This window comes from Ailuropoda melanoleuca, chromosome 7 (assembly GCF_002007445.2).
Source record: "Ailuropoda melanoleuca isolate Jingjing chromosome 7, ASM200744v2, whole genome shotgun sequence".
NCBI classification, from domain to species: Eukaryota; Metazoa; Chordata; class Mammalia; order Carnivora; family Ursidae; genus Ailuropoda; species Ailuropoda melanoleuca.
Window position 1 is genome coordinate 138,655,474 of NC_048224.1, and position 19,985 is coordinate 138,675,458.

Here is a 19,985-nt window from a genome sequence, read left to right on the forward strand (position 1 = left end):
GATTGTGGCCGCCGCGCGCCGGGACGCCAGGGCTCCTCGCTCCGTACCCACCGGCGGCAGCCGCGCGACCCCGCGCCCCCGCGCTCGCCCACCGGGCAGAGAACCGAAGACCCAGGCCGGCACCCAGGGGCCCGCGAGAGCGACCGCGCTGCCTGTGTGCCGCGGGCGGGCGCTCCTGGAGCGGCGGATGCGCGCGGACAGCCCCTGACGCCGGGCCCGAGGTGAGGGCGACCCCGGGGACGCCGAGACCCCGGCCGAGGCTGGCACTTGGGGTGCCCTGCGCAGGCAAGGGCTGTGCGCACTTCTGCTGAAGTGGAGGGGGGGGCACCGAGCGGCCGCGGCTCAGCGACGCCGAGCAGGGCCTAAGTGGAAGGCTCCCCTTCTTCTGTCTGGCCTCGGGGCGGCTCTCTGTCACCCCTGCAGGGATGCGGGGGCGCACCCCGCTTTCCCGCGCCTCGCGGAAGGAGGCTGGCGGCGAGGATGCTCCCTCCTCAGCCCCCGCTAAGCCGGCTTTGTCTCTCGCCCTCCAGGCTAGGAGGGACCGCGCGGAGCCCGGAGTGGCTGGTTCGGGAGCATGGACAGACACCAGTGCCCGGCGTCCAGCCCTGCCTTGCGGCGGTAAGCGACCTTCTGCCGCGTCCCCGTGGGTCCTGCGCGCGGGGGCCCTTGCATGTAACTCAGGAACTGCCAAGCCGAGGCCACCCGCTCATGGCGCTCTCCCTCCCTCTCTCATCCAGGTGGCTGCTGCTGGGGGCTGTGACAGTGGGGCTCCTGGCCCAGAGCGTTCTGGCGGTAAGTCCTGGGTCCCGTTCATGGGCTCTGATTCGTGCGCGAGAGAATGGAAGGGTCACCTTGTGGCCTTGCCAGAAGGCAGCTCGTGTGTGCTCACCTGAGCGTGCGTGTGTGCGCGCGTGTGTGCGTGCAGCACGGACCCAGCCCAGGCTCTGAGGGCGCTCGCTTTCCCCAGAGAACGTCTCAAGTGTGCCTTCCCTTGGGTTCCCCACTTCAATCCTGTGTGTTACAGGCGGTGGCCCTCCCACGAGAGCCAAAATTTAAAACGTAGCTTGCGGCACCCTCTCCGAAGCTTGAGCAAAACCCTGGCTTCCTGGAGGGAAGACTGTCGGTCCCCATGCTGACCGAGGTGCCAGGGTACGGAGAAGAAACATGTTGGTGGCACTGGGAGGCTGGCGTCTAGGTACCATCCTTGGTAGAGAGTTTTCTGGTGCTTTTAAATGAGAGGCTTTGGGACAATGGGCGGGGCGAGGAGGAGAGCAAGGCAACGGCGCACTTTGTTTTAACCGGGCGAGTGAACAATGGCAGACAAGTCTTAGCCGGGGTGGGAGGTGCTAAGGTGCGTGCAGGGCTGCCCTGCGGTAGTGTCCACGCACTTGGGACTGCACTGTGGGTTTTTGTAAGTTGTGTTTAAGTACTTGGAGCCAATTTCATTGAGCTTGACATAAACAAGGCTCGAGAGCTACCGGTTTTCCCTTCCTTTGGTTGTGGACACAGATGTTTAAACTGGGACCAAAAACAGAGGGACTGTAGTGTCCCCCACCCTTTCATGGAGTACCTGCTTTCAGGTGGCTCTTGTGATCACACGGGACCCTGGGAAGCGGGTTCCATTGAAATTCTGTTACTTTCATTGTTCTGTCCTCATGTCAGATAAAAAAGGATTTTGAAGGCAGTGAGTGAACTGTGTGTGGAAAAGAGCTACCCTAGTTTGGAAAGAACCTTTCGCCTCCCTTTTGTGCCGTCTGCTCCAGTTCAGGGCCCAGACTGGGAAGCTGGAAGGAGCCCACAGACTTTCACCAGAACGTGCCAGGCCAGAGTTTTCTCAAAGCTCAGGTCTGACTCGCTTTCCTTTGCACGTGTCCTGACTTAAGAAGATGAAAGTCTACATACTGCAGCCACTGACGCTGGGGGTCCCTGTGCACGCTCGACATACAGGACTTGGCCAGAGCTATGAGTCCAAGCGGCACATGCACTCTCAGAGGAGGGGGACAGGACAGGACAGCTCTGAGTCATGCTGAGAGCATGTGCACTGATTGCACTGTCTCCATACCCCTCGGCCCCTAGAACCACTTTTGTAACCCCGTGTTTGCCTTCCTGGGGGTGGTGAAAGTCTGGTGAATTTTATCTGGGACTGATCCTAAAACTGGTGGAAAGGCCTTGGGGTCAGAAGACTGGGGTACTAACCAAAGCTCTGCCCTAGTCTCGCAAATCCTGAATCCCAGTCCCACACCTAGAGCAGGAAGAGAACATCCCCCTCCGTGCCTTCCTCCAAAACCTCTTCCATGCTCAGCCTCACTGAGTCTCTGCTCTCTGACTCTTGGGTGGGACTGGGAGCGTTTGTCGGCCGGGCTTCTCAGAGTACTCACCTTGGACCCGCACAGCCACCCAAGGAGGCTGGTTACAACTCCAGAGGTCCACTCTGAACCTGCAGGACCTTCTTCTTTCTTCCCCTCCGAACCTAGATCTTCTGATCAGACTCTGGGGTGGAGCCTGGGGGTCTGCATTCTACTTGACACCAAAGCTTGGGAACCACTGAATTAGAGTATTGAGTTGGGAGGCAAGTGGAGTCACTGGCCATTTGGAGTCATTTTACTGGAGGCATAGGGAGACATATTCTTTCGCAGGTACGCAGTTTGTTATATCCAGCAGTGGATCTTCTGCTTACTAACGTCTTATTGACCCCTGGCTTTAATGGCTGTTACTCATGACATAATGCCTTGATCCTTAATTATATCCACTGAGAAGTCTCTCCCATTTGTGGCAAGTTCATCTCCTCCCCTCTGTTTGCCACGCTCAAGAACCCTGTCTCATTGCTCGTTTGTGCCAAGGACTCTTCCCCAGGGGTAGGTCAAGTCAGTAAAAAGGGCTGCTCATTGTAGTTTGAAGGGCTTTGTAGCAGAAACAGTCAAAAGTAGTTATCAAGGAAAATTTTTTTAAAGGCTTTATTTGTGAGTAATCTCTACACCCAACTCGGGGCTTGAACTCACAACTGCAAGGTCAAGAGTTGCTCCTTCCACCAGCTCAGCCAGCGAGGCACACCCCCCCTTTTTTAAAGCAAGAGTAGACAGTTATTCAATGAATACTTCCTATGTGCCGGTTTGCATGCATCCAGGCCTCATGGGAAACACATCTACCTGAGTGGGTGACTATCGTTACCCCCATTTTGCAGATGAGGAAACAGAGGCGCACAGTGTTTAGCTAGCTTGCTCATGGTCCCTCTCTTTGTAAATGCAGGTGTGGGATTTGAACCCAGCCCCTGCCCACTCGGTGACCCAGGATCAGCCTGTAAGTCAGTAGTGAGGACGCTGCCGAGTTTCAGTATTTGAGTCTTCCGGTTCTGCTTTCTCTTTGCTCTTGACCGTGACTAACAGTAAAGCCCACACACTGGTTTCTGGAAAGGGAACTATCGCTCCTCCTCTGCTCCTGTGCTCTGAAGAGCAGGACCCCAGAGCAAGGTGGAAACGATGTGATCAGATGTCCACAGGGAGAGGGAGAGAAGGAAGCAGAAATCCCCCTGGGCGGCCTGAGGTCAGGGCCCAACAGGGACACGCACGTGCTGCCCCTCGTGCTGCCCTTCCTGAAAGTGCCCAGCCTTGAGCACGGTACCAGGGCGCCAAGTGCGTGGATAGACGGCCCATCCTACAAGGCTGTGTAGCATTGGCGTCCCAGGCTGGACTCTGAAGGCACATGTCCTGGGACCACGATGGTCTGCTGCCTAGCGCTGGCCCTCTCCAAACCCCTGTGTCCCGGCCACCCCCCACACACACACAGTAGGCACGTGGACCGGGACCCGCGCCTCCAGATTGGGGCCGTTGGCTGAGCAGAGCTTAGCAGGGAGCAAGGCAGGCGTCGGGCGTCGGCCAGACCTGTGTGAGGGAAGACTCCTGGGGCAGAGCCTCTGTGGAGACTTGAAAGCTCTCACTGCAGCTAGTGCAGAGCCTTGTTGCTTATCTCAAGAGATGGGGCAGCAGCCTTGAAGATCTAAGAGACCAGTCTTGTGTAACTCTGGAAGGAAGAGAATTCCAGAGAACAAAGACCTTCCCTCAGATCAAATACGCTGTGGGCTGGGCTGACCTCACAACCTCAGCTGGGGAGACTGGCCACACACTCTCGACGCTCACAGGTGTTAGGGTGCGGCCAGGAGACCTGGAGGTGCAGGTCCCATGCACCCCAAGAGATGCTGGGCTCCACACTGCCTGCGGCTGGGCTCCAGCTGGGCTCCAGGCCCTGGAAAATTCACTTGATGGTCCTGTGAGCAGGCACACCTTTCCCTCCTGGCAAAAAAAAAAAAAAAAAAAAAAAAAAAAAAACCCCAATATGTTATGGGGTTTTCGCTTCTCCTTTTGGCTTCTGTTGCTCAGTTGTGTAGCATGTGTAGTTCTAAGATGCTCTATGTGGGAATCCATGAGACCACTTCTCTCCCCAACTTCCGAGAGCATTCGTCCTACTGTTCAAAATCGGGGCCCCTAGGAAGACAGAAGATATCACAGGGTTCCTCCTCTGTTAATGGAAGAACAAGCATGAAGCATGTATCCAGCTCTCTGGAACCAGTAAAGCAAACCTCCCCAGGTGGCCGGTATGACTTGGCCACAGTCAGTAACACAAGGAATGTGTCATAGCATCGCAGAACTAAACGTGGCCACAAAGGGGTGGACAGAGGGGACAGAGCCCTTGCACTGCCCTTGGGAGTATTTGGAGCCAGAGAGAGAGGGGAAAAGTAAAAAGTTCTAAAATAGAAAACAAAGACTTTGCTAAAATAGTAAAAATGAAAGGATTGTCTTTCTGGGGAGAAGATAAAACACGGGTGAGTAGCTTCCGTTCAGTAACAGAGACAACTGAGGGAAAGCAGCTGTGTAGGGCACGCACACCCTCAGCTTTGCGTTTGGTGGTGTAACAGGGCTGTCGTGACCTAGAGGGTGTTTGGGGAACGTCCTTTTCTTTCACTCTGAGGAAGGATATCTTCAGTTAGAGAGCTTCAGGGAAAGGTCTGGAATTGGCCCCCTGCTGTGTGTGCAGGGTCGGTGGGCATCATCACCGCTGGGGACCCTCACCTGGCTGATTCAGCTTGTATAGCAGGCGGTCTGTGCAGGGACTGGGGGCCTTTGGGGCTGTGGATGACACAGTCGTCTTAGGGGCACCAAAATCCCATCCCAGCCTGGCTCTCACTGGCTGTTTGACCCCAGGGCCAGTCACTGGCCCCCCCGGTTCTGGGACATGGGGAAGGGGAAACGTTGTGTCGTATGGTACAAGCACTGGGGCGCTCGGCCGTCAGCGCACCCACCCCTGCCACAGGCCCGCCCCTGTGTGGGGAGTGGCTCCCACCCTTCCCAGCTGTGACACTGGGATGGGAATGCTTTTCCGGGGAAGCATGTGCGCTGCTCCAGGATGTGACTTAAAAATAAATATGCTGCCCTAGGCTTCTTATCTTCAGGGTGTGAGAAGCTTCTGGAATCCATGAATGGTGCTTAATCGGCTGAGATGAGAACAGGCAGGGATTTGGTGGTTACCTCTTGCCGCTGCCCTGGTAGCTGTCCCCTCAGTTCATGAGACTCTTCTGGGTCAGGTAAAGGCCTAATTGACTCCCTGACCTTGATGTCAGTGGCTTCCCTGGGCGTCCGTGATTTTTCTTTCGGTTATCTGTGAATGAGAAAGGGGTTATCCAGTCTTAGGGGGATCCCACAAGTTGCTCCAGTCAGTGAGTGAACCTCAAAGGAAGCCCCCACCCCTAGGCGCTCTGCAGCCTGCCACGGGCTCTGCCCCCCCAACGGAGCGGGCTCTCACATCGGGGCCTCCCCATCTCACAGCGCCCCAGCGGGCTCCTGGCACACCTGGGCGTTCTGTTAGGCTGTGCTCTGCTGCTGTGGGTGAGGCCGCCTTTTGAAGCAACGAGTTCTTCTGTAAAACCCATTCCTCTAAGGAGAAGGTGGTATCCTGGATTGGATCCTGGAAGAGAGAAAGAACGTTCGTGGAAAAACCTGGCAAAATTCTCATAGTCTGTAGTGTATTAATGTAATCGTGTGAGTTTCTGGTTTTCACAGAATGCACCAAGGTTCTGTAAGATGTTGGCATAGCATCATCATTCTCAGTGAAGGGCATACGGGGACCCTCTATGCCACCTGTGCCGCTTTCCTGCAAAACTAACTTATTTCCAAGCAAACACCTGCTCTTAGAAGCCACAGACCAGCCCCATTAGGCGCGTGTGAACCGGGCAGGCCAGTGCAAGAGGAAGCTGCGAGGCAGCCCGTCTTCCACTAGTGAACAGCAGAGGTGGCCAGCAAGAGGGAAATACTGTTCCATCTTTTCTCTCGTAGACAAGTAACAAAGGACACTGCTGTGTACTTGGAAATACAGCCAAAGTGGCCTCTGCCTGACCAAAGAGCTTCTGTCCCCCTAACTCGGGTGGAGTGCTTTATGAAAACAGGGGGAAAGGCATCCTGATGAAGTTTCCAGAGCTCAGCCTGTTGTAGGGGGTCCAGGGATGAGCCACAGTAGCCTCCCTCTTCTTGACCGCCTGACCAGGGAAGAAACCCTTGCAGCTCTTTCCAGACCTTGTGGTGGTGAGACAGGTGTGCGTGATGGTGTCGCTTTCAGAAAGACATTAAACGTTGCTTGCTCACACCCTCGCCCCTCCTAATGTGTCAGGCCAGCATCCGTAGGCCCCTGGGCCCCGTATAGAAAAGGAGAGCCCCGCCGCCACCTTCTATGCCTAGAAAACCCCGTGGACGGCAGGGAGGGGAAGGTGCGCCAGCTGGGCTGTCCAGGGTCCCGGAGTCCCATCTCCGCATGTTCCCTGCACAGCCACAGCCCCCGTGGTGGAGAATGGAGTGCCACGGGCCACATGTCCAAGTGGCCACAACTTCCACTATAGCTATGGGCTGGGGAAAAGGGCCAGGAACAAGGATGGCCAGCGGCCAGTGGCTGTCACTGCACACGTTTGTCTCTATCACCACCGCATAGGGAGAGAGCAGCCTCGGGCCCCGGCCCTGGCCAGTTCTGTTCTGTAGCTTCTTATGCACCCTGTCTCCTCGCCGTAGCCCACAGCCCCTGTCACCCAAAGGACACCCTGCCCCCTTGCCTGTCCGAGCGCCCAGGAGCAGATGCCAGAAGGCCTGGGCCTGGCTGGAGCCTCTGTCCCTTGGGACTGAGACCCGTTTCAGAGTCCAATCAAAGTGCCCTCTCAGCCTGCTAGGACTTCCCATTATCCTTAGATAGTGATGATTTTACGTCATCGTTGGTAACACGTACAGACATTAAACATTTGCCTGCACTCGTCCTCAGCGCAGTTCCTGCTGCCACAGCCCAAAGTTCAGGGCCCGTTTCATCTCCCGTCTGGGCTCTGTGCGCTGGTGCGTTGTCTGTGCCCCCGGCGCGGGGACCCCGCCGCCCTCGGTAGTGTCGGCTCGGGCAACCAGGGAGACACAGCCAGCAGAAAGTGTGCAGACAGGCCTCTTGGATGAGGAACACGGTCATGGAACAACCAGTAAAAGATTAAAGGGTAGCTTTTCTCACTGTGGTTTGGTTTTTGGTTTTTGGGTTTTTTCCCAAATTAAATGCTGCCCCCGCTGGCTGGAGCCGGCCGTGCATGATGATAAAGGACGCGTTGATGGGTCCGTGAAGGATTTGCGATTTTTCCTAGGGATTGTTTCAGCCCCACCCATAAAATTCCTATTTTGCTGCTCTTGCCCAGTTCCGTGATCTCCCACAGGGGAACTGCAGAAGAATGTGTGTTACGGAATTCCACGGACTCATTTTCTGGTACCTGGTAGAAATTACATAACTATGTGTTTTCCTGCATGTTGAGCACTTTTGGGTGCGTGACTGTCTTTGTGGAGTAATGTGGGTGCGTTAGGACAGAAGACATCTCCCTGGGATGCCTCCAAGGCCTCAGCCTGTCCATCAGGAGAGATGCCGATCAGCAGTGCCCGGGCAGTCACCGCACGGTGCCATCGGGAAGGATGGACGCAGGAGACTGGCCAGCGCTGTGGACCCCTCTGGGCACACCCCCCGTCTCCTCTGCCCATACCCAACAGTACTGGCACCAGGCTGGAGAAAGGGAAGGGGCCCCTGGGAGGGCTTGTGGGGTCTCCTGGAATCAACATCAGGAGTAACCCTTGAAGGTGTTTCTAGAGTTCCAGAATCCCCCGGAACAACTAAAATATCCCGGGGAAGAAACACAACAACCCCTGCCTGCTGATCCCATGGGTGGCAGGAACCGAGCTGAGCCACCAACACTCGTTACCTGCTAAGTGTCCCCAGAGCTGCAATCACCCCAGTCTACGGGTGTGCAGACCAAGGCATGCACAGGTGAGGGCCCTTGTTAGGGCCAATAAGGAATGACGCTGGGAGTGAAGCTCGAGATTAGGTTATTCCAAAACTTCTGCCCTTAACCGCTGTGCCAGGCCAACAAATCTGTAGCCATAGAATATGAATGCGTGTTCAAAGTATGCAGAGTGTAGGGAATGTAAAATATACGTGTATGTATCGTGTGTGAGATATACGTATATGCCATATATCTCTGTGGGGTATGGATGGATGGTAGACGCAGGTGGTAGTGAGACAGACACAGATTGATGATAGACTGATAGCTGGATGATGGTTGTAGACAGCGATGGATTATAGAGAGAGATGCCTAAATAGGTAGATAACCAAGTGAATGGACGATGGGTAGAGACAGACAGACAGATGATAGCTGGAAAGATTACAGATAGACATCAAGATGACACAGAAACAGAACATAGAGCTCACAGGCGCATGCACACACACACACACACACTTACACACACACACACACACACGCGGCCTTGGATGCTGCTGTCTCCTTTCCCCACAAGGGCTGCCCAGGTGGGAGAAGGGAGTGTCAGGCGGGTGTGTTCTTCTTAGGGGCCCCTGGCAGATGACGAGCGGCTCACGAACTCTGAGAAACAAAGCATGGACCGGCTGCTCTCAGGACAGGCCCCCCACACGATGACCCGGGAAGGCCCGAGTGGGCAGTGGGGAACCCCATCCGCAGACAGAGGTCCTGGAAATCTTCTCCAGGTCCTTCATGAAATCCCGGGTTGTGGGTGTATGGATGGCAGCTTCGTAAAGTGGGGAGGCACGTGCAAGCAGGCATTATTTCGAGCAGATGAAGAGGCTCTTGGAAAAGCTTCAGTCTTAACTTGGGGAAAGGTTTACTGAAATGCCCGGGGAGGAAGAGGCCTTCTCCCGATTAGCTGTGCAGGAATCCATTTGTCCTGGGCCAGCAGGGACGCAGGTGTGGTCTGTCACACAGTGGGAGCATCTGGGTTTAAGGCTCAGGACCAGGAGGTCACTTCCCGTCTCTGAGTCCCCTTTCTTTGCGGGTAAAACAGGAACGCCAGTAAGCGTGATGCAGGTTCATGGTGACGCGGTTTATGCGAAATTCCTTTGCTAGATGAACGTGTTCACTCCTCCTGGGAGTAGTTACGTACACGAATCCTCCCGGAGCTCAGGCCTCGGTCCCACAGCGAGATCGGCTGGGAGCAGCGGGTAGGGGTGTTCTGCGCGCACGTGTGTGTGTCTGTGGGGCGGGAGTCTGACTACGGCACCTGGGACCTCCATGTTCAGAGAGCAACTGCAGAAGCCCACCAGGGGACACAGAGTCGCTCTCCCCTGTGACTAGTAGACTTTACCGTACGACAGATTCACATGGGATTGTGCCGAGGCCCCGCTCAAGCCCCAGAGCCACACTCTGTTCCACAGAACGTGGAAGAAAGGGCGGGGCTGCGACCTGCGTTTTCATGGCGTGAGGCCAGCTTGGGTCTCGAGTTCAAAATGTGCTTTTGCTGCCTCCTGGCTGCATGGCTTTGGACAAGCTCCTTAGCTTTTAAGCTTCTGTCTCTAAAACTGGAATAAAAATCATTCTACCTCATTAATGTGCTCTGAGGGAAAAAGAAGAAATTGCATGTACAGATCGTAGCAACCTTAGCCTCGTAGGGCTTGGAAAATGCTAGCCAATGACTACTTGGCTTTAGGATTTTTTTTAATTAAATATGGGTCTTCATCCTCAAAACATAAAAACTTGAAGGCACAGAGAAAAAGTTCAAGTGTACCCAGAATTTGGGGAGAGAACAGCTCCTGCAGGCCTTGCTGCCTAGACAGGGCACTCTCTGTGGGGTCTTCACAGCAGGGAACAGGGCCTTGCCCAGTGCACAGGCTGGGGCATGAGGGAGCTGGGCCGGGATGCCAGGTCAGCAGGGCTGTGGCCTGTGGGAGGCATCGCGGGGAGTGAGGTGCACGTCCTCTGCACTGAGACCCTGCCATCTTTGCACACCCTGGCAGGGAGCAGCTGTGACCCCGGAAAGTAGATGCCTTGGGGGCCACAGGCGAGACGGACATAAGGGATCTATGCCTTTGGACAGTAGTCTCCATTTTGCTGAGTTGGAGAAATATCTGCAAAGAAAAGAATTTAAATTCTAATTAACGTTAGGTCAAGGTGTAACTAAATTATTTCCAGAACAAATGGAAAAACTTATAAACAAAGAACAGTTTATTCAAATAATTCTGCAACTGACATATAATTTAACAAAGCAGGAAAACTCAAGAGATTTTTGTTTTGGCAAAGCGGCACAGACAATGCACAGCAGAATCTAAGCATAGGATTTCTTTCTCGAAAGAGCAGAAAGATCCCCCTGCCAGGTCCTAGCAGGGCATTGGCAGTCCTCACCGTCTGCTGTGTTCTCACAGTCAGGATGGACAGGACACACAGACCAACCTGCTTCCTCCTCAGGCCCAGGTGAGGAAGGCCAGTGGGTGGAAGGTTCCAGCTGGGAATTCCAGGGAGGAAAACCGCCTCCTTCCCTTTATTCCTTACTTGGTCATTGTCCTAACTGTAACAACTGTGCCAGTTACAGTGCAGCGCCAAATTCGGCTGAGATCTTCTCCTTCCTATCTAAAAACCACCTTGGCTTCCTGCTTATTCCTACCAGGTTACAAGTCCCCCCTCCGCCCCCACCAAGACAATCTTAGCTCAGACAGGATTTCCTTCATCTTAGTCACCAGCTTTCCCTTCCCGTTGCAAAACAAGGAGTATTAACAGCAGAGTCTGAAATGATTTGTCAGTCTTAGGCCAATATGTGTAGACATCAGTTTCTGTGCTGACCAACACCGAGATGCCAGAGGTTGGAAAAGTAAATGTTTCTCGTTGGGTCACATGCTACAGTGAGTGTTCCGCTGCCAGCCTTGGCTGTTGTTAAATTGCAAAAGGGCAAACACATTCACTTTAATTGCATTTCTAAAAAGCTGCAGAGTTTAAACAAAAATGACAATTGTAGCAAAAATCATTCATGTTTAAAATGAAGGCTCGTAAATGCTGACATTTCCTGCCTCTAACGGGTCTGGTTCCCACCATCATGTAAAACACGCCCTCAAGGCATGGCATGAAGCATTTCCTGGGGCTTCGAAGGAGAATGCAGTCCTCATATCCTCCCGGATGATTCTGGGAGGAACCACGCAGCTCAGTTATAGGAACGATACATGTAGTTGTCGGATCCGCTCTTGATTAAAATGGAACCTCGCCCAAGTCACTGGGCTCTGGCTGCCTGCACAGGGCAGGACGTGTGCACGGAACAAGCAACTTAGCCCTTCGTGGCCCTGGACCCTGTTCTGAGTGCCCGTGCTGGCTCCTCGTGGTACTAGTAGTACCAGCAGTAGTAACAGTAGTGCTGGTAGTAGTACAAGTGACAGTAGTACTAGCAGTAGTACTAGTACCAGTGATGGTAACAGTAGTGACAGTAGTACTAGTGGCGGCAGTACCAGTGATGGCACTACTAGTGGCAGTACTAGTACCAGTGGTGGTAACAGTAGTGACAGTAGTACTAGTGGCAGCAGTACTAGTGATGGCAGTACTAGTACCAGTGGTGGTAACGTTAGTGACAGTAGTACTAGTGACAGCAGTACCAGTGATGGCAGTACTAGCGGCAGTACTAGTACCAGTGGTGGTAACATTAGTGACAGTAGTACTAGCGGCGGTAGTACTAGTGATGGCAGTACTAGCAGCAGTACTAGTACCAGTGGTGGTAACGTTAGTGACAGTAGTACTAGCAGCGGTAGTACTAGTGATGGCAGTACTAGCAGCAGTACTAGTACCTGTGGTGGTAACGTTAGTGACAGTACTAGTGGAGGTAGTACTAGCGACGGTAGTACTAGTGGCAGTTCTAGTACCAGTGGTGGTAACAGTAGTGACAGTAGTACTAGTGGCGGTAGTACTAGTGACAGTAGTACTAGTGGAGGCAGTAGCATCAGTGGTAGTAATAGTAGTGGTGGTAGTAGTGCTAGAGGCGGTAGTGCTAGTGGCAGTACTAGTACCAGTGGTGGTAACAGTAGTGACAGTAGTACTAGCAGCGGTAGTACTAGTGGAGGCAGTAGCACTGGTAGTAGTACTAGCAATAGCAGCAAACCACTCTACTTTTCCATTGCATTGTTCTTGCCAGGAGATGAGAGACAAAAATTTTCCTCTCCCAATTCACATCAGTGGAGTCCCATCAAGGGAAAGAGAGAGTAAAATTTATCTTTATAGATTCTAATTTGCTTTTCATCCCTGTTCTAAAATTTCTCCATGAAGAGCCTCTGCTCTTCTAGATCTAAAACTTTGCTCAGAGCGGGTCTAGCATCAGTTATTTGCAGGCACGATTTGCCTCTGATTGCCCCTGAAAGCCTGGGCAACCCCGGGGGGTTGTACGACCTCTGTACTCTGAGTGAACTGCTCTGGACTGGGGCCAGACCTCGAAGTTTCCACCTCTGGATTAAGCAGCAATTGTCAACCTGGCTGGAGAACGTTCCAGAATGCTAGAACCCATCCCCCAGGACATTGGGATTTATACAGGGCCCTAAGAAGACCCTAAAGGAATTTCAGAGCCCATGCAGAGACTGACTTCACACTTTAAGACCAAGATGATTTGCTCTGCTCGCCAGAGGTTCAGGTCCTCCCGTCCTGGGCTCTCCCCGACTGAAGGCAGCCCCCATCCTGGGGACGTCCCACCCGGCGTGAGGCACAGCCCTCGTCCCCCACCTGAGGAGTGCAATTCACGCCTCATCTGAGCTGTAATTTGGGGGGTGATTTCTTCACTCTCCAACCGGAGTGGTTTGTCATCTGCTTCTCACCTGATTGGTATTCAAGGTACCAGAAATCACTGACTCTGCTACAGAGGGGGACGACGTAAGGTCAGTCAGGCTCACTCCTGATTTTTATTAAATCCAGAACTTCCTTACCTGAGATGTAAAAACAAATAAAAACGGTATTACCTCCTGTCCAGAAGTTCTAGAACAAGGAATGCGTGGACAATGCTGATACTTCAGATAACTGGAGAATTCGGTTCTCTTGGGGCAAAATCTACCTGGGTCATCTGCTGTGTTTGTGGAAATACAGGAGACCAAAGCCAGAGCGGCGACTCATAGGAAAATACGCTTATTTAAAAGAAATTCTACGTATATTCCATTCATGTTTAAAAGTGCCTCTTTCTCCTCTTTGCAGTACCTTTAACAAAATCTTTCTTCTTCTAGTTCTTGGGTTAAGGACAAAGGAGTGTTTATTCAGGGAGCATTTCTGCCTTCCTGGGGGTTTTTCTTCCTCATTGGGCTTAATTAACTGAAGTCTGTCAGAATAAACATGAGGAAAAAAGGCAGACTTCATGAAGTTTTTTTTAATTCCTCACATTAAAAAACTTATTTTTGATCTTTATTCTAAGCATTTTATGTGTTAAAAATTAGGTAAATTTCCTGAAATAAAAAATCACATCTTGACACCCGACTCCCACGTCACCCATGTTACAAACCTACAGCATTTGCAAACCAACCACTTGGAAACCATCTTATTCGTGTCCCCTCAGCTCCCGCGTGTGTGTGCTACAAACCTGTGTGGATCTTCCATACTCTTTATTGTTTCAACTTGATAAAACACACAGAACATGACATTTACCACCTTCAGGGTTTTCAAGCAGACAGTCGGGGCGTTCAGCACTTTCCCCATGCTGTGCAACCATCCCCACCGTCCACTTCCAGAACTTTCTTGTCTTCCCCAGCTGCGGTGATGTCCCCCTTCAACAGTAACTCCCCATCTCCCTCCTCCAGCCGCCGGTGACCCCCGTTCTACTTTCCGTGTCTGGGAGTTCAGTTTGCCTGTCTGGGGGGCCCCCGTGAGCGGCATCACACAGCATTTATCCTGCTGTGTCGGCTTCTCTCACTTGGTGTACGATGTCCTCACGTTCGTCTGTGGCCTCGCCTGTGTCAGAGCGTCCTTCCTGTGCGTGGCTCAGAAAGACTCCTGTACCTTTTACCTTAACTCTTTCGAAGCTCAGTTTTGTTCTCTTGGTTGATAGGTTCCGGTGGTTGATGTCGGGTTCAGAGGAAGTGACTCAGAGCCCGAAACAAATGGCAAAATGGGCCAGTTGGCCTCGGGGCTCCAGCACCTCCATCTCCCAGACGTGGTCTTCCCACGTGGCCTGTCTGGCTCACTGCGGCCCCCTCCCCAGGTGTGTGTCTAGCTCTCTGCCTCTGTCGACCACGCCCTGACAGAGCAGGTTCCAGGGCCGTCCTGGCTTGAGTGTCCTTTGCGACGAGCATGGGAACATACGACACTGACGCGTGCTCCTGCGTGAGGCCTGGCCTGGACCGCCGCAGAGGGTGGCACAGACCTGGTGTGGCTCCTGAGGCCCTGGGGCTGCACGAGGTCCCTCAAGAAGGGAGTAGAGCCTGTCGGGACAAGGGACGAAGGCCGGCAGAGAGCTGGGAGGGGGCCCAGGAGGAGCTGCCAGTCCGCGGCCAGAGCAGAGGCAGTGTCCGGGGGGAGCGGACAGGCCATCAGACGCCACCTAGACTAAGGTCTTGCCCGTGGGTTTCCCAGACTGTCGGTGCCTGGGACTCTCCCCACGCAGGGCTGGGTCCGGACGTGGCAGGTGGGGGAGACCCCAGGAGGAGTGGGGACAGTGAGCCTAAATCACTCTTACCTCTGTCCGCCCCAGGTCCCTGCCCTGGCCTGTGGGCTCCTTGAGGGTTCAGATCGTGCGTCCACCCCAGCACAGGACTCGCACAGATGTGCTTGAGGACTTTGTTGAATAAATGTGACATTTGTCCATTCTGTAGGAAAACTGCAGATATTTAAGATTTCTAAAGAAAGGAGGGTGGGGACATGATCAGAGGGCTCCCTGGCCACCCAGGGAAGGTCAGCTGAGTGGGAGGGAGGAGACCCAGAGACAGATGCAAAGAAAGGTGGTGTTTCCGTCTGTCACACTGAGCCCGAGTTCCCCGTTCTGCACCAGTGCCCCACTGCTGAATTATGTCCCCGTCTTAGAGAAGGTGTTGACCCAGTGACACCCGTGGCCAGGCCCCTGGAGTCCGTGGCAGGGGTGGGGCTACGTGCCTGAGAGTTTGAGGGCCTCTAGCCACATCGCTAGTTTAGCCCCGAAGATGGAAGTGTGTGAGGCTTGCTGGCTGCTCCGGAGTTCCCAATTCTGGGCGCTCTGGTTGGGGAGCGGTCAGCAGGCCATGACCCGATGCCCAGGAGGAGGAGAGGGTCTGAGTGGCAGCCACCTGCCCAGAGATGGCCCCAGACGTTGGGATGGCGGTGCCTGGCAGTCATTTCGCGGTGTGCTTTTTTCTTTTTAAGTGTAGCAGTGAAGAGGTGCCTCTAGCTGACACTCGCTCCTCTGCCATGACGGGACGTGGGGTGGAGAGAAGGGCGCGTCAGAGGGGCCGCGGGGCCAGCCGAGCATCCCTGTCACAGACACGGAAGGCTGGCAAAGACAGCTCCCAGGGGTCTCTCCACCGGGCACCACGCTGCTGGGGGGGAGGGGGAGGCACACAGAGGTGCACTAAGGAAATCCCAAAGAAAAGCGGGCTTCGTCTTCCTCCCTGAACCTGGGCATGGCCCCATGAGCCCCGAGGGCAGGGGCCAGGTCATGGGCATGCCGACTGTCCCCTGCCCAGGGCAGGGCTGAGCGAGGCGGCTGGGCTCCGACCCGAGGACAGACAGGTGGAAGAAAGTGGGTGAGACAGGAGTCCTGATCAGAAGGGACACCAAGTGTTTGGGGAACTGTTTGTTCAGAATCATGGCACAAATCGTCATGTTCAGTTGCCAAAGGCACAGCCCTCAGAAAGAGGCGGCTGAGGTCAACGGACAGGGAGCTCCTCTCCCGTTGGCTTCACTGGATTCAAATCACTGTATAAAAACCTACTGGGCTGGACAGACGTTGGCTTATCTGCAGAGTCAAGCTAATGAAAAATATGCTTCCGCTGCAGAACCGGGTGCCAGCCTGCTTCACGGCACGGCGTTTCTTTCTTGAGCCTCAGACCCAAAGGGAAGTCAGGCATGTGGCCAATGAGCGCCCTGGGGGCCAAGGTGAACTTACTCTTCAGGGCAGAAGGGGTTGGCCAGTGGCCTCCTTTGTGCTTCCAGAAACGTGGCTTCATGGTCCATCAAGGGTAGGAATGCAGAACGTGGACCAGTGACCAAACCGTATAGTCTAGTGAATGGCCGGGGGCCATCATTCAAAGGCCCCCACTTATGAGCCAAAGTCATGAGTCGCTCCCTGCTGGGCCCATGCCAGTGAGGTAACTGAGGGGAAGGGGACTCGCCTGTGGGGTCACTTTCTCCTGTAAACGCTGATTCCCAACAAGGAGTCCAGGAGGAGGGGGTAGCTCCTCGCCGGGTACCCCAGAGAGGACGTGGGACCCAGCTCCTCAGTCCTGGCTCGATCCAAAGAGCCGGGCCAGAGTGCTGTGTGCAAACTCCGAATTTGATCCAGCAGATTCGGACCCTGCGGGTCTGGGGGACCTGAGGCCCCGAGTCTCTACCCCACAACCAGCTGGTCCCAGGACCACAGGTCCTGGAAGATGTCTCTGGCGCCTCGTCTTCCCTTTGAATAGCGGCTTCCTAACACCCACTAGAATGTGTAACTGGGGCGTGCTTGGCCCCGATATGTCATGCCCAACTTCTAAAATGTCGAAGAAACACACAACACTCGCTAGCTTGTGCAGGCAAGTTTGGAAAATCAGGGACTGGAGAAAAATCATTTTCATCTGCGTTCTCCAGAAGGGTTAAGGAATTTCTGTCTTTGCAGAGCATTTTATCTTTTGACCCGTGGGCCCAGAGCCTCTGCAGTCATGCCCTGCCTGAGAGCAAGTCTGACCCTGAGCATTGCAAAAACAGCCTGTGCGGGGGGAGGGGAGGGCAGGAAGGGGGCATCGTTTCGTGAAAACACACCCATCTCCGGGAAGGGGGGTCTTCTGAGCCCCACCAGCCTTGGCCCATCGTTTGAAAGTTTAACCAAAGGGTGTACGTAGTGATCAGAAACCAGCACATTCCTGAGGAGCTGTGAGAACCATTGCTGGAAACAGAAAATAACACCCTGCTTCATGGAGAGTTTCCTTGAGGCCTGTTTCCTTTTGAAATGAAGCTGAAAGCACAGCCCCCCCCACCCCCGTTCTCTTTCTAGATTGTCAGTTCTGCTTCTCAGGGACTGACACTTGGTTTTCCCCAGCAATGGTCAGTCATGCATTTGACCGTCTCTAGTTAAAGTATCTCTTAAATGGAGTCCTTGGGAAAATTCCATGTCAGACAACCACGTATTAGAGATAAAATTAAAGACTAAGCGGACAGCCGTCTCACGTCTACAGGGGAAATCATTTTGGAAGATTAGGGAGTCGAGGTAGAGAACACTTGCTTGGGACCATGACTAAGGCAAGGCAGTCACATGATGCTTCCTCCGTACCCATCAGTCTTTCCTCTCCTTCAGACTCTTGCCCCTGTAGGCTGCCCTGTCTCCTGCAAGGCACAGAACTCGTCCTTTAGTGTGTATGGGGTGGGGGAAGAGGAACATTCTGAATGCGTCTGCCCCAAAACGTCATCTTACATCATTTGCTTTGAACTCATCAGATCGCACCTGCCTGTCACTCGAGGTGAGGACCTGTGACCTCAATTCAGGCTGCGTCAGTCATGAACCTTGACCCTGGACAAGATTGCTAGTTTCTGGAGACCTTTGTTTCCTCCTTTGTGAGATGAGTTCATTGTTCTCCCTCGGCTGGTTGCTAAAAGAACCAAATTTGATAGCACAGGTGGAGCTCCGGGCATGTGCCGTGTGGGACGGGCACGCCCACCGTGCTGTGCGTCCTCGCTCTCAGTCAGTACTTGAGCCTGAGTGTGTGCCCTCCTTGCGCTGTCCCTGGTGACAGCCCACACTGCCACCCCCCTGCGCCCCTGAGTCACGGAGTCCTGGCGGGAAATCCCAGAAGGTTTTCAGTGTCCAGGTGGTGCCTTCTGCGTCTCTTCCTTCGGCCACAGGAAATGTCTCCAGTAGGCTGCTGGGGGCCGTCGGTCACTGGGGTCGTCACTGAGCCTGCTGCCTCCTCAGTGATTCTTACCACGCTGGGTCGACCCTGGGGGTCTACAGGCAGCTCCTGGTTCCTCCTCTCCCCCTGTTTGTCATCCTGTTAATGGCAACATGAGAATAATACTGTCCAAGTGGTGAGTTATTGCTCAGAAGTCCATGAAACGCACAGTCGCAGAGGGCAGCTTGTAAGCCCCTGGAAAACTTGACCAGTGTATGACCAAAGACTCTTGGCCATGGAGAGCTCATAAGCTTGGATTCAGGGTGAATCCTTGCTCGGCGTGCACCAGCCCTGCCCCCAGGAGTTTGCAGCTGCATGCACGTCATGCCTCGTAGTGTCTCAGCTCAGACACCCCTGCCCTGTTCCCCTCCAAGGATCCACCCCCACCCCATGCGCGCAGCTCTCCCAGCCTTGGATGCCCTCATTCCAGAGGACCCCGTTTCAGCCACATCTGCGGCTGGCCATCAGGAGGGCTCCCGGCCATCCAGCTGCCGTGCCTGGGTCAGCTCACATCCCTCCACAGGCTGGCCCGCTGCCCTGCTCAGAGCCGCACCCACCCCGGGGCTCAGCACGTATTAAAGACAGACTTCTCCCCACATTGCTGACCATGGTGAATTCCAGCCAGAAACAGCTCTCCTACGTCACACTGCCACCCAGCCACCCATCCCCTGTCCCCGCACGTCCGGCTCAAGGTCAACCCGAGCCTGCCTTTTACATTCGACGCTTGTCATTAAAAGACAAGGAGTTGAGAGCGCTTCAGAGTGGCCCCCCGAAACAGCCCCGGGTGATTTTTAAACGCATGTCTTTTCACGCTGAAGAGCCGGTGGCGGGGTGTCGGGTGGAAAACGGAGTCCAGCTCGAAGTGGCCGGCTCGCGCTGCTCATGGAGACGCGTCTGTGCTGTGGGTGTCACCCAAACACTGACATCCTCCCAGCAGAGACGCGGCCCCGGCTGGGACCCATGCCCGGCTAATTGTGTTTTCAAATTAGTTGAGGCACTCGTTTCAAGTGAAGTTTTAGTGCTTGGCTATCATCTTTTTTAAATCACCCTTTAAAACAAAACTGTGACCAGAAACAGCTTTTCTTGGGCACAATCACATGATTAACTTCCCAGAGACTTGGTGAAGGCTAAATTGCTTTTTCATAATATTTTCCTGAAATTCTGTGTGTGGAACAGTGTCGGTATTTTATTTTTTTTTTAAGATTTTATTTATTTATTTGACAGAGATAGAGACAGCCAGCGAGAGAGGGAACACAAGCAGGGGGAGTGGGAGAGGAAGAAGCAGGCTCATAGTGGAGGAGCCCGATGTGGGGCTCGATCCCATAACGCCGGGATCACGCCCTGAGCCGAAGGCAGACGCTTAACCGCTGTGCCACCCAGGCGCCCCCAGTGTCGGTATTTTAAATGATTGTTAGGTGATAATAGAATTACAAAGTATAAATCGTGTACCATAAATCTCCTTAAATCTATACTAATAATTATGATTTTGACTTCAGTAAACTCTGGGCCAGAAGGAGTCTTAATATGAATAGTCTTAAGGGGCTCCTGGGTGGCTCAGTCGGTTAAGCGTCCAGCTCCTGATCTCAACTCAGGTCTTGATCTCAGGCTCGTGAGTTCAAGCCCCATGTTAAAAA

At 53.8% G+C, this 19,985-nt stretch overlaps 1 protein-coding gene across 1 annotated transcript in view; it reads left to right on the forward strand.

Annotated features, from left to right (window-relative positions):
* Positions 1-6: 6 nt before the first annotated feature.
* The window catches only part of COL4A2 (collagen type IV alpha 2 chain), a 169,918-nt gene continuing 149,939 nt past the window's right edge, over positions 7-19,985 (forward strand). The window contains exons 1-3 of the mRNA XM_034665466.1: positions 7-221; positions 531-618; positions 738-792. Of these exons, the coding sequence (XP_034521357.1) occupies positions 575-618; positions 738-792 (99 nt within the window). The 5' untranslated portion in view covers positions 7-221; positions 531-574. The remainder of the gene's footprint in view (positions 222-530; positions 619-737; positions 793-19,985) is intronic.